Below are 16141 nucleotides of genomic sequence, written 5' to 3'. Positions count from 1 at the left end.
GCTGTGGCTCAAGTGGTAGAGTGCTAGCCTGAGCTGAAGAGCTGAGGGACAGTTCCCAGGCCCAAAATTCAGGCCCACGACCAACCAAAAAAAAAAAAAAATAGAATACTGATTCTTGATTACCTCTTAGCACTGGGATTATGTGGCCAGCTTTCTAAACACTTACACATAGAAAGCCCTGAAATATTCTGCCCCAAAGACACAGATTAAAAAAAAATACTTTGCATTCTTTCTTTAGCAACACATTTCATCTATGACCCTTATAAAACATACTACTGCAGAATTAATTAATATAAATTTGCCAACTACAGTAGGTGAGCAATGCCATTTTTTAGCCTCCATGGGGAGGATCAGTTTAATTATGGAGGAAAACAGAGATGCAAGACAGAAAGCTTGTACTCAAATGCCCAGGAAAGCAAGCTGTCTCGTGTGTCACAAAGCTAAGTGTTGTGTGATAAATGACATGGGCAAGACAACTAGCCCAGACAGAAGGGATAGAGAGCTGAATGACTGATAAGAAAAACAACAACAAAGCTCCAGAGTATCATACATGACTGTGAACGAGTGCTAGTGGTTCAAAATCACTCTTACTAAAGGGCTAAAGCATGGCTCAGCAGTAAAGTGCCCGCCTAGCAAGCAAGAGGTCCTATGCTACAAAGTAATAATATTAATAATAGTCATAATAATTTTAAATGACTCTGTATTTAGCTTGTGCAATGATTACTATAACGGAATCACTTACCTTCTCCTTTAAATATAAAACTACGTCTCCCTCTTATCCAGCTCATGTTCTCAAATCCCAGCAATGTGATATCAACACGTAGTTTGGCACCACTTTTCCATATACGACAGACATCATTTGGGCATATTCTGGAAACCAAGGGCACTGAAGAAAAAATGTACTACTGAGAAAACTCCAAGGGCCAAACTCTCAGGATTTTGATTTTAGCAAAAGAAGGGAAGTACAAGATTCTGACTGCCAAAGAGAACTAGACTTCTTGGCTCCCAACTTATTATGTAAGAAGTTAACCTTAAAAATAACACAGAAAGCTGGGCACTGGTGGCTGTAATCCTAGCTACTCCTACTACGTAGGAGGCTGAGCTGTGTGGATCATGATTCAAATCCAGCCTGGATAGGAAAGTCCGTGAGACTCTTACGTTCAATTAACTACCAAAAAGCTGGAAATGAAGCTGTGGCTCAAAGTGGTAGCACTAGCTTTGAGCACAAAAACTCAAGGAGAGTGTCCAGATCCTGAGTTCAAGCCCCAGGACCTGCACAAAACAAAAAAAAACATGGAAGCCAATGTGCATGCTGTGATCCCAACACTTTGGAGGCTGAGGCAGGAGGATTGTAAATTTGAGGCTAGTTTCAACCCTGTCTCAAAAATGGGGGTCTGGGGACTTTGCTCAGCAGGCAGACATCTATTCAAGAGGGGAGAAAAAGCTTAATCAAATAAATAAACAAAAATGGAGGGGCTAGGTCTGTAGCTCAGTGGTATAACATCTGCTTAGCACCAAACTCTGAATTCAATCCCTAACATCAAAAAATAAAAATTAAGAATACAAAGGACCTTCTGTTCCACTTGTCAGAGAAACTCTAAACAAACACGAGTTTTCTCAGTCCTGAGACGAACCCTACTTACTAACCCCCTCCAGGACTCGGAGTATATCCATCTGGCCTTTGTCATTCACATGTGCTATTCTTGCCATATGGCTCCAGCCTTCTACATGACCACATCCACCATTCACAGAGCAGATGTCTAAAATATGCCACTTCTCAACAACACCTGAAGAATTCCTAAGTTTCCCAAACCAGGCTAAGGTTCTGTTCTAGAAACTTCTCATTGCATTTAACTGCTTCAATACAAGTATGTCTTCTTGCCTGAAAGAGAAGTCTGGAAACGAAAGTGATTGAAATCTTGCTAATAAAGTGTCATTATTAACGAAGCAACAAACAGAAGTGAAACATATTTAAAAATGTTCTCGGGGCTGGGAAGGTGGCTCAGTGGTAAAGTGCTTGCCTTGCATGCATGAGGCCCTGGGTTCGATTCCTCAGCACCACATAGCAGAAAAAGCTGGAAGTGGTACTGTGGCTCAATGGTAGAGCACTAGCCTTGAGCTGAAGAGCTGAGGGACAGTGCCCAGACCCAGAGTTCAGGCCCCACAACTGGCAAAAAAAAAAATGTTCTCATTGCGGAGCATTGGTGGCTCATACACGTAATCCTAGCTACTCAGATGGCTGAGATCCGAGGACCAAGCCTTGAAGCCAGTCCAGGCATATAAAAACTCAACAGACTCTTTTCTCCAATTTAGCAGCAAAAACCAGAAGCAGAGGTGTGGCGTAAGTGGGAGAGTGCCAACATTGAGTGAAAAAGCCAAGCCAGAGTGCAAGGCCCTGAGCTCAAGCCCCAGTACCAGCACACATATGCTCACACATGTGCACACATACACACACTCTCACTTGCTTGTTCTAACAATGATCTCACTTTCTTCCCCAGAACAGGAAGTCTGACAGAATCAAGCGAAATCATGGAAGTCTGGTTACTAAAATTTTCATAATTTAAAGTGATATTTTATTCTGGCCAAAGCAGATTGTTTGCAACTGCGAAAACAACAATGAAACCTGTTGAAATGTTTTGGGCAGGGAGGACAGGGAAAGATAGAGAAGAGAATGACTAGGAAACATGGTAAGCATGTGTGGACTAGAACACGAAATTTTCCCTGTATAACTACTGTATGCTCTTAAGCAAAGGAAAAAAAAAGGCTGGGCGCAGGTGGCTCACGCCTATAATCCTAGCTGAGTTCTCAGGATTGCAGTTCAAAGCTAGCCCAGGCAGGAAAATCCACGAGATTCTTATCTCTAATTAACCACCAGAAAACCAGAGTGGCATCATGGCTCAAGTGGTAGAGTGCTTGCCTTGAGCTGAAGAGCTCAGGGACAGCGCTCAGGCCCAGAGTTTAAGCCCCATGACTGACAAAAAGAAAAAAAAAAAAAGGAAACTAGTAAGATGGACAGGCATAGTGGTGCACACCTAATGAGGCACTCAGGAGTGAGAGGCAGGAGAATGGTTAAGGAGTTCAAGCCAGCATGGAAAAGGAGAAATCCCAGAAATAAATTCAAACCTACTGCTACTCACCCCAGCTGGTAAATTCCCACTTCATCTGTACATAGAAATCTGGCGCCTGAAGGAGAGACGAAGTAGGTCAGGTTCTTTGTTTTTTGGTCGGTTATGGGGCCTAAACTCTGGGCCTGGGCGCTGTCCCTCAGCTCTTCAGCTCAAGGCTACTGCTCTTCCACTTGAGCTACAGTGCCACTTCCAGCTTTTTCTGCTTTATGTGGTGCTGAGGAATTGAACCCAGGGCCTCATGCATGCAAGGCAAGCACTCTACCACTGAGCCACCTTCCCAGCCCAAGATGAAGATTTTAAATACATGATCATTCATGCCATTAGCTAAATACAAGCATAGCAAGGATTAATAGGGTTTTAGAGAGGGGAAAAAAGGAGAACAGAGAATAAAAATCAAGTGCAAACCCACTGAAATGAAAAGTTATATTAAAGCTGTTGTTTTACTTTGATATTATATATATCTAGACAGTAAAGAAATTAACAGAAAGTGACAAGGTTGGAAGGGAATAAAAGGGGATTCAGTCAGGTTCCTAACAGTAACAGGAAGATGAGCTTAAGTATCGCCATACGCTGTGGGCCACAGTCTAGCCTCAAAAAAGAGGAGGAACTCAGTTCTGTCAGCTCTATGGGGAACTTGACTAGAAAGTACTTCAGATTTACTGGACTGCCTTGGGAATCTAAAACAGGAGGCTGCTAGACATCACTTCCTGAAGTGATTTTTCTCTCTGGTACCTTAAAAAGATTGTGCCCCAATGTCCTCCTAAACTTTCAGTATTTGGCTTTCGGCAGTTTTATATTACTAGAGCAGTCTTCTTTAGGATTATTTTTTTATACATCATTAATATCTTCAGAAGGGTCTTGAAGAGCTACTTAAGAAATCCAACAGCCAGGTACCAGTGGCTCATGCCTATAATCCTAGCTACTCAGGAGGCTGAGATCTGAGGATCGTGGTTCAAAGCCAGCCGGGGCAGGAAAGTCCGTGAGACTTTTATCTCCAATAAACCACTAGAAAACCGGAAGTGGCACTGTGGCTCAAGCAGTACAGCACTCGCCTTGAGCTGGAGAGCACAGGGATAGCACCTAAGCCCAGAGTTCAAGCCCCATAACCAACCAAAAAAAAAAAAAATCCAACAGCTACCATTCAAAAAGACAAATATAGAGATTCCAGATGTTTTTTCTTTTCCTCTTTTTTTTTTTTCATCAGTTGTATGACTTGAATTCAGGGCCTGAGTGCTGTCCCTGAGCTTTTGTTCCTCTAGGTTAGAACTCTACTTTGAGCCACAGAGCCACTTCCGGCTTTCTGGTGGTTAACTAGAGATGAAAATCTCATGGACATTCCTACCCAGGCTGGCTTTGAACTATGACTCTCAGATCTCAGCCTCTGGAGTAGCTAGGATTACAGGCGTGAGCCACCAGCACTCAGCTTCCAGGTGTTTTCTTGTCCCCCAAGGTTTTGGGGTTTTTACAGAAGCACTAGGTAGGAGGTCCAGGAATCTACTTGGAGCTAAACCAACTGATGGAGGTAGCTGATCAGAAATGTCAGCATACTTTATAAGGAGATTCTGCTGAAAAACACCATGTCAACAATAGCCTCTGGTACCACTAAACACACAAGCCATTTAATGGCTGTCCAGAGCCTCAGAGTACAAATCAGTGTAGTCTACTCCTATAGATCAATACAGGTAAAAAAAGAAAATCTTTCATGGGCTAGCACTGTGGCTTAGTGGTAGAGTGCTTGCCTAGCATGCATGAAGCCTAGGTTTTGATTCCTCAGTACCATATAAACAGAAAAGGCCAGAAGTAGTGCTGTAGCTCAAGTGGTAGAGTGCTAGCCTTGAGCAAAAGAAGCTCAGAAACAGTGCCTAAGCCCTGAGTCAAGCCCCAGGACTGGCAAAAAAAATTTACACTGTATTTTTAAGTGAAGTGTGACCCCATGTTAAATAAGTCACTTGCTGCCCCACCAAATGTATGTTTTTAGTTCCTCCTACAGTAAGCTAGATAAGAAAACAATAAACCCATGTGACCTTTGCACAATCCTAAACATGTATCTGTTTTGAAAATAGTGCATGAGGGGGCTGGGAAGGTGGCTCAGTGGTAGAGCACTTACTTTGCATGCTCAAGGCCCTGGGTTCGATTCCTTAGCACCACATAAGCAAAAAGAAAAAAGCCGGAAGTGGCGCTGTGGCTCAAGTGGTAGAGCGCTAGCTTTGAGCTGAAGAGCTGAGGGACAGTGCCCAGGCCCAGAGTTCAGGCCCCATGACCGGACCCAAAAAAAAGAAAATAGTGCATGAACTATTTCATATTTTATGGGAAATTGCATTCTGCCACCTAGTAAAGGAATATCTTAGTTATGGCTTAGAAAAAAAATTAAAGAATACTCAATTAACACACAACAATCATCTTATAATGAAGTTGTTACTCTTCTTGATAGGGCTATTGATTTTTCTAATTGATTTTTCTAAAGAGATGTACTTTAAAGTGGTAAAGCTGATTTAACTAGTAGATATCTTAGGAGTTATTGCAAGAAACTCACTTTTGTACTTAAGACGAGAATAAACAACACCGAAAACTGAGTCACTGCTGCTTTCTTGTCTGCTGCTACCCTGGGAATATTACACATGGCTGACTGATAAGATGGTTCTTTCAAGTAATTAAGATTATCCCAGGGCCAGGAAGGTAGCTCAGTGGTAGAGCGCTTGCCTTGCATGCATAAGGCCCTGGGTTTGATCCCTCAGCACCACATAAGCAGAAAAAGCTGGAAGTGGCGCTGTGGATCAATCGTAGAGTGCTAGACTTGAGCTGAAGAGCTGAGGGACAGCACCCAGGCCCAGAGTTCAGGCTTCACAACCGATTATCCTAATGAGGCAGCCATCATTCCAAACCATCCATGAAAGGTCACTGGGGGTCACAGAGCTCCTATATTTTACTTCTCAAGATTAGATAAACTTTCCCCAAAGCTTTAAGTATAGATAAGTTAAGGAAATGGGCTAAAAGTGACAAAATATAAATGGCTCAAAGTGACGAGAAGGGCAAGGAGGAGCCACACACAGACCCTGGAGCCTCGGCAGGGCCTGAAAATGCCTGCACCATCACTGTGCTCGCCACCATTTTCTCAAGGTAACCTCTGTTCTAGATACTGCTTTGAAGAAAATAGGTACCTGGACAAACTGTTTTGTGTCCAGTTAAGTGATCATTTTAAGTAGCACTTAAAATGGCAAGCCTGATGACCTTGAAACATACTTTGTGAGAGGCCCCACACTTTGACAAGGTGAACAGGCAGGACTGGTGCTAAGTGGCCATCAAAATGCCATATTCACTGTTCATGAATCTTTCAAGGAGATGAATATGGATGTCTCCAGCTATTATAGCAGCATTTAGTTCAAGCCCAGGTTTCTGGCTACCTCAAGAATTTTATGTAGCAGCTCAGGAACTCCTTCAAGGGCCATGGATGTGTTATGGTAGTCTCGATGTTGAAGAACTGTGTATACCATCTCAGGATCGCCAGTGCTCACAGCCTCATGTAAGACTGGAAAATAAAAGGGGGACGTTAATGGCCAAGTCTTCTCATACATGCTGATCAATTCTGTCTTCTCATACTTTCCAATCAATTCCAAAAAGCCAATCTGAAAAGCTATCTGTATAGATTGAAAACCAATATTTGCCTCAAAGAGGGACAAAGGCTGCATGCAGCTGGACCCTGACTTCTGATTGCTAGCTCACAGCTGTGTAAAAGCAAACAGGCACCCATAGCCTCCAGATCCTAGCTCCCTTTTCACTGCTGGTTCTGAAGCCTTGACAGGGTTTCAGACAGCAAACCCTCACTATGTGCTCACACACTGAGATTACTTGTAGTTAATTAGGTAGAACTGCACTTACTTATGAGTATATCCTTGCTTGGCTAATAGTAATAGAGCTTGAAAAAAATGACAAAATGCCAAGATTTCACAGACTCAGAAGAGACTGTCTCTAACAATAATTTCTTTTTTATTTATTTATTTTTGTTGGTCGTGGGGCTTGAACTCTGGACCTTGGCACTGTCCCTCAGCTCTTCAGCTCAAGGCTAGTACTCTACCACTTGAGCCACAGCACCACTTCTGGTTTCCTGAGTGGTTTATTAGAGATAAGAGTCTCACAGACTTTCCTGCTCGGGCTAGCTTTGAACCGAGATCCTCAGATCTCAGCCTCCTGAGTAGCTAGGATTACAGGTGTGAGCTACGGGCATCTGGCTCTTTTTTATTTTTGCCTACTCTGATGGACCCAGTGGGGATCTGACCATATTTGCAGGTTAAAATTGGCCTCAGAATTCACGTATAATAGGACAAGTTTGCATGAGAGCTTTCTACAAGAGCCATCACCCTTTACCAAGGGATCAGGTCACTGTGCTATAGACCTGTCAGCCCTGCCTGGCAGCAGCCCCGTTCTAATCTCCTTGCCCCTAAACTGTCCCTAGAAAGGGCCAATTGAGTACTGAGAATGTGGCTTAGTGGTAGAGTGCTTGCCTGGCATGCATGAAGCCCCAGGTTCAATTCCTCAGTACCACATAAACAGAAAAAGCTAAAGTGGTGCTGTGGCTCAAGTGGGAGAGTGCTGACCTTGAGCAAAAGAAGCTCAGGGACAGTGCTTAGGCCCTGAGTTCAAGCCCCATGACCGACCAACCAAAAAAAAAAAAAGTTCAACTCATTTGGAAGAAAATCATGATTGAAACTAGTCTTTTTCAGAAAGAGGAAGTAAAATGAATGACTTGAAATTACTTTTTGAAGTATGCTTACCTGTCCATCCCTGGCCATTTTCTTTGGTCACATCTGCTTTATGTCGGAGCAAGACCCGAGCAGATTCCAAATGTCCCAAAGAAACTGCAAGGTGCAATAATGTTCGACCTCGAGGATCCAGAGCCTCCACATTCTGTAAAATAAAACACTGGCACTAAATACACCTAAATACTTAAGAACATAACATGCTTGATAGCTGCCTTAAGTACAAAGAGGAGAAAATGGTATTTACACACTAATTACAGCAATATGTTAAGGCACATTTGAAATATGAGTTTAGGGACTATAAATAAAGATAATTACTGTCTCTTTTTAAAACTTTTTTTTTTTGCCAGTCCTGGGCTTGAACTCTGGGCCTGGGCACTGTCACTCAGCTCTTCAGCTCAAGGCTAGTGCTCTACCACTTGAGCCACAGCGCCACTTCCGGCTTTTTCTGCTTATGTGGTGCTGAGAAATCGAACCCAGGGCCTCATGCATGCAAGGCAAGCGCTCTAGCACTGAGCCACCTTCCCAGCCCCTTAAAACTTTTTCAAGTAAATTTTTTTTGGGGGGGGTCCAGTCATGGGGCCTGAACTCTGGGCCTGGGTGCTGTCCCTGAGCTCTTCAGCTCAAGGCTAGCGCTCTACCACTTGAGCCACAGCGCTACTTCTGGCTTTTTTCTTTTTGCTTATGTGGTACTGAGGAATCGAACCCAGGGCCTCAGGCATGCAAGGCAAGCGCTCTACCACTGAGCCACCTTCCCAGCCCCCTTAAAACTTTTTTTAAGGGATGAGTTCCTCTTTGTATAAAAGCTTAATAGTTACACATGACTCTTAGCCTTACATCACCTACTACAACCTAAATCTCTTGTCAGCACTCAAATCTAAAAAAGGTTAGAGGCTTTCACGAAGTACAGTCAGCTACTACACAGAGCACCAAAGTACAGGACATACTCAAAACTCAAAACACAGACAATAATCCATGTCAGAATAAAATTATATCCTGTAGATAGATTCACAAAAAAATCCTCTTTCATGGATGTGTACTGAGTTCTAAGTACCCTGGAGTAGTACATGACCTCCAGGGGCATCTGTGGGTCCCTCTGATTACGGGTGTGCTGTGTGGTCTGCAGATGACACATGTCACTTCATCCATCCTGGACATCTTTCCTGGAGCTAGACATACAAATCTGGCCTTTAGCTCTTCATCCCAATTCTGCTATTCGGCCCTCTTTTTAGTGCCATGTGGGAGCTACAAAGGCAAGCTGCAGATTCTCTGACGCACTGCCTGCCGTAGGGCTCCGCAAGTTCTTCCAAGGACACAAAGAACTGCTCCACAGCAGTTTTGGCAGTCCTAAGCCATTTTTAAGTGTCACAGCACTTCTTAGGGAATGTGCTTTATCTTGTTTGAAAAGGCTGGATGCCCCAGGGCACTCACTAAAGTCTCCAAAGACATACAACGAGCCACTTAGGAAGGAAGTGGGACTCTGAGTAGACAACTCTTCTGTTTTACTAAAATTATGTTACTCAAGGAATAGGAAAAGTGGTTGAAAGCGCTGCTAGCTGAGTACCAGGCCTTCTGGACCAGTCCCAGGTCTTAGTGCTCTCCCAGGTGCTGAAATACAGTAAGCCCCTTTTCCAGAGCTGGGGGGACATGGGGGGAAGAATGGCGGAGACACATATGGCATATGTTCCAGAAGTCCCAGTGGATGCCTAAAATAAAGCCTAGTACCAGCTTCTATGTGTATATGGCATTTTTCCTGTGCACACATGTGTGGGATAAATGAACAATTTCCCCTCGGCACTTGAAGGAAGCAGTTTTGAGCATCTCTCTAGTATCAGTATTCTTGTGTGCTTTGGGGCCCTTGTGGAGAAAAATCAGATACTGAGCTATCACCACAATGGTGAATCTGACACTGAAAGTGGTACAGTGACTGACGGGTGGACAACAGACGAAGTGTTGATTCGCTCCACAAAGGGGCAAATCACATCTCTGGCAGGATGGAACAGGATGACAGGAGATTCCAACATGCTACTCACAGCAGCATGCAATTAAAAGAAGCACTGTTTATTTCTGCAATTTTATATTTCCTGTTTTCAGACCGTGATCGGCCACAGATACATGAGATCTCAAAAAGTGATGTCTGGCAAAGGGGAGACTACTGTAGCATCGTGTCTCCTGACACAGCGGGGGTCACAGCACCTTTTCCCAAGAGAATGGCTTATCTATCACACCAAAGAAATTGAGAACTCCAAAAGGCAGAGCTCTGCTACATGAGTCTCTAACTTGCATTCAGTAACTATTTTCCTGAAAAAAATAACAGGGTTATAAACTTAGGAGCTATGAACAAAGCAGGAAAGAAATAATTATTGGATTCATTATCTTCCTATATTTCTATCGTATAAACTAAACCTTCAAGTTCAATTAAATGAAGAAGGGAAAGGAAAACTTACTAGCTTACTGTATGAGCCCAGTATTACCCTGATGATGAATGTATCATAGGAAAACTGTGATACTATTATCTCTTATATGAATATAAACGAATAACTCTCCAACAGTCTGTCATGATGGTACATACCTATAATTCCAACATTCAGGAGGCTGAGGTAGAAGAGCTCAAGTAAAAGCCAGCCTAGGCTACATATTAAGAATCCATCTTGGGGCTGGGAAGGTGGCTCAAGTGGTAGAGTGCTTGCCTTGCATGCATGAGGCCCTGGGCTCTACATAAGCAGAAAAAGCCAGAAGTGGCACTGTGGCTCAAGTGGTAGAAAATAGCCTTGAGCTGAAGAGCTGAGGGATAACACCAGGCCCAGAGTTCAGGCCCCACAACCAAAAAAAAAATCCATCTCAATGCTGGGGGCCAGTAGCTCATGCCTATAATCCTATCTACTCAGGAAGAAGAGATCTGAGGATTGTGGTTCAAAGCCAGCCCAGGCAGGAAAGTTTGTTAAGACTCATAACTACAATTAACCACCCAAAAGCCAGATGTAGAGCAATATAAAGGTCCAGCTAGAACTGGCACCAAAAAAAAAAAAAAAAAAGAATGGTGGATTTAGAATAAGTTCAACTTCCTAGGTTTAAATTCTGACTCAGACAGTGAAGTATGTACCTGAGCCTCTCTTCCCATCTCGAATATGGGACTCAGAAGAGTCTAGCCACAGAAGGCTGGTGTCCAAAATAAATTCATAACTATGCGTGCATGCACGCGCACGCGCACACACACACACACCCCACTACTACTACCACCACCACCATCACCACCAACAACAACACTGCAGCACAGCACTGCAAGAGTTAGCTTCCAGGGTCACTCTCCTCATCTTTACAAGATTAAATACCGGGGCTAGGAAGATGGCTCAGTGGTAGAGTGCTTGCCTTGCATGCATGAGGCCCTGGGTTCGATTCCTCAGCACCACATAGACAGTAAAAGCCAGAAGCAGTGCTGTGGCTCAAGCAGTAGAGCGCTAGCCTTCAGCTGAAGACCTGAGGGAAGTGCCCAGGCCCAATGACTGACAAAAAAAAAAAAAAGATTAAGTACCAACCCAGACTCAAATAGTTAAGAATTTCTAGGTGGTGACAGCAGAACATTCAACCAGTCATGAAGGGCCTGTGCAACTTCCCTGTCTGAGCCCCTTTGATGGCGAAGATGAGGGGTTATGACAGTCAAGCTTCCCCATCAAGATGTGCACGTCAGTGTCTCCTCCCTAGAAGAAACTGCTAGACTATGAGATGTCCCATAATAATAGCTGATAACAACATTAAACCACCTAGCCAAGCATGATGGCATTCACTTATAAACCCAGCTACTCAGAAGGCGGAGGTAAGAGGGTCACAGTCTGAAGCCAGCCCAGGCCAAATCAAAAGACTAGTTGAAAAACACAAAACAAAACAAGAGCAAAAGGATTGGGAAATCTAGTGGTAGTGTCCTGAATTCTATACCCAGAACTAGAGGAAAAAGCACACTAAACCAAACCAAAAAAAACTTAGCAAGTATGAATATTCTTCCTCAACCTTAGATAAGGGCATTAAGAACATAAAGTTTACTCTAGGAAAGTCATCTTAAAGATTTTAATTCCCAAATTTCAATACAAATGTCCTTAAAGTTTGCACAGAGAGCCAGGGGAGAGTGGCTCATGCTTATAATCCTTAGCTACTTCAGAGCCTGAGATCTGAAGATCATGGTTTGAAGCCAGCCCACGTAGTAAAGTCTGTGAGACTCTTATCTCAGTTAAGCTGGGCTCAATTGGCACAGCACCAGCCTTGAGCAAAAAAGCTCAGGGACAGTGCCCAGGCCCTGAGTTCAAGCCCCAGGACTGGCATACAAAGAAGAAGAAAAAAAGTGCAGAGAATTTTCAATAGCTACTTTTATCACATTTTGCAGGCAGAAAGATTACTATGTCACACTTTAGATTATAAACCAAGACTTTGTTCTTGTTTTAATGAACATTTAGCTCTTAACTTCACCTCCAATGATGGTAAAAAGCCTGCTGTTTTCAGCAATCAGGATTGAAAGAGGATTGTTTGGATTAAGTGAGAACAAGAGGTCTTGAGTTCAAGCTCCAGTACCAGCACCAGTTTAAAAAAAAAAGTGTGGTTTAATGATAATGAAACTTTTTTTTTATTCAATAGGACTTTAATTCTCTCATTTTTGTTTAATATTGCATAAGCGGGGCAGCTACAATAATGAAAGGTACAGATAAAAATTTCTGTCCCCTAAAAACCAGAACTATTGGGGTTGTTTCCTTCCCTCTTTGGATTGTTAGGCAAGTGTCTACCACTAAGCTGCACCTAACACTCCTTGTATGTTGCCAGGCTGGCCTCAAGCTTGTGTTTCTCCCGTGTCAGCTTCAAGTGAAGCTGAGATCATAGGCATACACCAGGATAGAAATGGTGAGACACAGATGTAAAAGTAAGCCAGGTGCCAGTGGCTCACGCCTGTAATCCTAGCTACTCAGGAGCCTGAGATCTGAGAATTGCAGTTCAAAGCCAGTCTGGGCAGGAAAACCCATGAGACTCTTATCTCCAATAAGCCACCAGAAAATGGGAAGTGGCCTTGTGGCTCAAGTGGTAGAGTGCTTGCCTTGAGCTGAAGAGCTGAGGAACAGCGCCCAGACCTAGAATTCAAGCCTGAAGATAGGGGCAGTGAGAGGGGAAGAGTAAAAAAATCTTGGAGACTGCCCTGGCTCTGGGTCATGTCTAGAAATAGAATAAGAATTAAATCATCAGGTATACTGGGATACCTAATGGTGAGTCATTTTGCTAGGGGCATGTGCCATATCACCTTAACAATTAAATAGTTACTGTGTCATCTAATTGATTACAGTGACTCTTATAAAACCTTGCTCTGCTATTTTTTTTTCTAAGACAGGGTCTTGCTAAAGTGTCCAGGTGAGCCTCCAAGGTACATCTTCCTGCCTCAGCCTCCAGAGTTGTCTGGATCACAGGCAGGTAGCTCCATTGCCCAGTATGGAATTCTTTTTTAGGTGGGAAAAAAAAAAAGACTTTTTGACATCCAGCAGATGCTTAACCAACTTTAAATAAACATGGCAGGCTGCAAGCAAGCACTTAGCAATAATGGGTCAAATGGGGTGACGCTGACCTTGCACAATTTTTTACCAACCTGAAGAGAACCAAGGCTCCCTTTCCTCTAAAAGTTCATGACAATTATTACAGGGTCAATTTGAAGCCATTCTAAAGCAGGTCTTTAACACGCTGGATAAAATGAATGGAGCTAAAGATAAGAATTATACTTAATCTCAGGAGCAGTTACAAATCCTTATCCTACTTCCTGAATTGGTTAGTTTGTAACTAGTGGGCACTAACACCTACTGGAGTTGCTGGCCTTTAAAACAAGGTTTCTCCAAGGTACTATGACATTCAGAACAGATTAATTCCCTGCTGAGGGTGGCTGCCTAGTGCATTGTGGGACTAGCAGCATCCCTGGCCTTGACTCAACTAAGATACCAGTACACCAGCTCCTCCTCCTCAGGTACCACCAAAAATGTCTCCATACATTACCAAATGTCAGGGTGAGAGGTGGGGCTCTCTTTCTCTCTCTCTCTCTCTCTCTCTCTCTCTCTCTCTCCCTCCCTCTTCCTCCCTTCCTCCCCCCCCTCTGTGTCAAAATCGCCTCCAACTGAAAACCACTTCTTTAGAAAGATGGCAATAAATAAAAGATAAAGAATCAAAACATGTTAGAACAGGAAGGGATTTTAAAGGACCCTGAGCACCAATGATTCGCAAACTTTCCCATGGACCAGCCTCCCTGGAAGCTTGTTAATTGCTTATTGCTAAGCCTCCCCCTCCCCCTCCCCCCTAGAATCATCAATAATAGAGTCCAGTACTGAGTTTGCATACATCCCCATCAACTTCCTCATTCTAAAAATCTGTTACTACGGGCCTCATAATAAAAAAAAAAAAATGCCATGCCCAAGGTCACAGGGCAAGTTAGAACCTGGTCTTAAAAAAAAAAAAAAGAAAAAACAAGAACCAAGCTCTTTCTCGGAAGAATGGGTGGAATACGGTGTGTGTGTGAGTGTGTGTGTGTGTGTGTGTGTGTGAGTGTGTGTGCTGTTCCTAAGTCTTTGAGGCAGTTGGTTAAGACTGCATTCTGCAAGCTAGCCGCCCTGAGATAAAATGCCGACTTGGTATTAATGAACAGAGTGGCAGCAACTAACCTCTGGGAGCCTCAGTTTCCTTCCCAGTCAGAATAATACCAACACCTCTCACCGACCGACCTACCGACCTACCTCCCTCCCTCCCTCCCTACCTACCTACCTCTCTGCCTACCCCCTGGCGTTCTTGGCAAGGTTACAAGGATAATGACAAAAGAGGAGAAGAAGAAAAGCCCTCGGCACAGGGCCTGGCATACAGCAAGCGCCGCATACATGCCCTACTGTGATTACTGTCCCACGATCGCAAAGCCGAAGGCGAGGGCGAGATCCCCTCGGCACTGAAGGCTGGCAACCACCCGGCTCCCTCCGCCCCCTCCTCACCTGGTCCCGCAGCTCCTTCTCCAGCTGCCGGTAGTCGTTGTTCCAGACCAGGAGGTGCAGGGGAAACTGACCGCGGGCGTCGCGGGCCGAGGACATGGCGAGGATGCCGCGGCGCGGATGGCCGGCCGGCCCACGAGCCTCAACCCGGGAGGGGTCTCCGGCGTCTGCCTGTCTGTTCGTCCGTCCGGCGGCTGCCGATCTAGAGAACTCCGGCAAGCGGACGGACGAAGAGAGCGATACTCCGTCCGCCGCCTGGCAAGCGGGTGCGGGGCGCGCGAAAGGCCAGGGGTCGCGGGCCGGGTCGGGGACCGGGTCGGCCGCGCCCACCCCGCGCCCCGACGCGCTCGCGCCCTCGCTGACAGCTCCGGAACCGACTTCTGCGACCCGAACTGCCCCAAACTGGGAAGTACGGAGAGCGAACCACTGCGCACCGAGGTGGGGGGGGGGACAAGGAGCTGCAACGGGTCCCAGATCCACCCGATCCCACCCATCGCCAATCCAACACCACGAACCGTAATGAAAGCCCGAGGCAGAGCTTCAGTTCTCGGAGTTGGCTCGAGATCTCAAGGAGGAAAGCTCAGTTTTACCCGTCTCGAGGAAATAACCCTCCTGCTCGAGGCACCTGAGTTGGTTCGCTCCACAACTGGGCCTCTTCCATTGACTCTGCGGTGGAGGGGGGCGGGGGGAGATGACAACAGCGGCTTGGGCCAAACCATTCTGGCTACTGGCATCCTTGCCAGCTTTTTGGACCAGTGCAGATCCTTCCATGACTGGTCAGGAGCCATTTTGGAAGTGGGCAACACCAAATAATTTTCAAGGGTGGATCTTTAAAACCCTAGGGAAGTGGCTTCAGGTAGCTGAATAATAATACATCTACCTTTTTATATTTCTCAGCCTTGGAACATTTTTATTTATTTTTTGGGTGCTGGTCCTAGGGCTTGAACTCAGGGCCTGGGTGCTGTCCCAGGCCTTTTTTGCTGAGGGCTAGTGTTCTAGTTCGTGAGCCACAGCTTCCCTTCCGGGTTTTTGGGTAGTTTAGTGTAGGAAAGAGTCTCACAAATTTTTCTAGCCCTGACTGGCTTCCTGTGCAAGTTATCCAATGCTTCGTAGGATAATGAACAGCCCTAGCCTCCCTATCCTCAAAACACAACTCCAGAAATTTCCAGAGAAACACTGTTCTATATTCCAAAGTTATGATTTAGTTACCTCCAGGGGTGGTTTATTCCACATGTGTACCAGTGTGTGTGTGAGGAGGGCATGCATGCATGCC

The 16141-nt window shown here is 44.8% G+C and overlaps 1 protein-coding gene across 2 annotated transcripts in view; it reads right to left on the bottom strand.

Annotated features, from left to right (window-relative positions):
• The window catches only part of Ankrd13a (ankyrin repeat domain 13A), a 31624-nt gene extending 16419 nt beyond the window's left edge, over positions 1–15205 (bottom strand). Inside the window, exons 1-5 of one of the 2 annotated variants that reach the window (XM_013014433.1) lie at positions 14872–15205; positions 7898–8030; positions 6530–6654; positions 3138–3183; positions 743–886 (exon numbers count right to left, since the gene is read on the bottom strand). In XM_013014433.1, coding sequence (XP_012869887.1) covers positions 743–886; positions 3138–3183; positions 6530–6654; positions 7898–8030; positions 14872–14967 — 544 coding nt within the window. In that variant the 5' untranslated portion in view covers positions 14968–15205. The remainder of the gene's footprint in view (positions 1–742; positions 887–3137; positions 3184–6529; positions 6655–7897; positions 8031–14871) is intronic. The other variant, XM_013014434.1, reaches the window with a different exon arrangement.
• Positions 15206–16141: the final 936 nt, after the last annotated feature.

Source organism: Dipodomys ordii, unplaced genomic scaffold (assembly GCF_000151885.1).
Source record: "Dipodomys ordii isolate 6190 unplaced genomic scaffold, Dord_2.0 Scaffold23, whole genome shotgun sequence".
NCBI classification, from domain to species: Eukaryota; Metazoa; Chordata; class Mammalia; order Rodentia; family Heteromyidae; genus Dipodomys; species Dipodomys ordii.
Note: the sequence above shows the minus strand (reverse complement) of the source record. Positions and strands in the feature narration are given on the sequence as shown.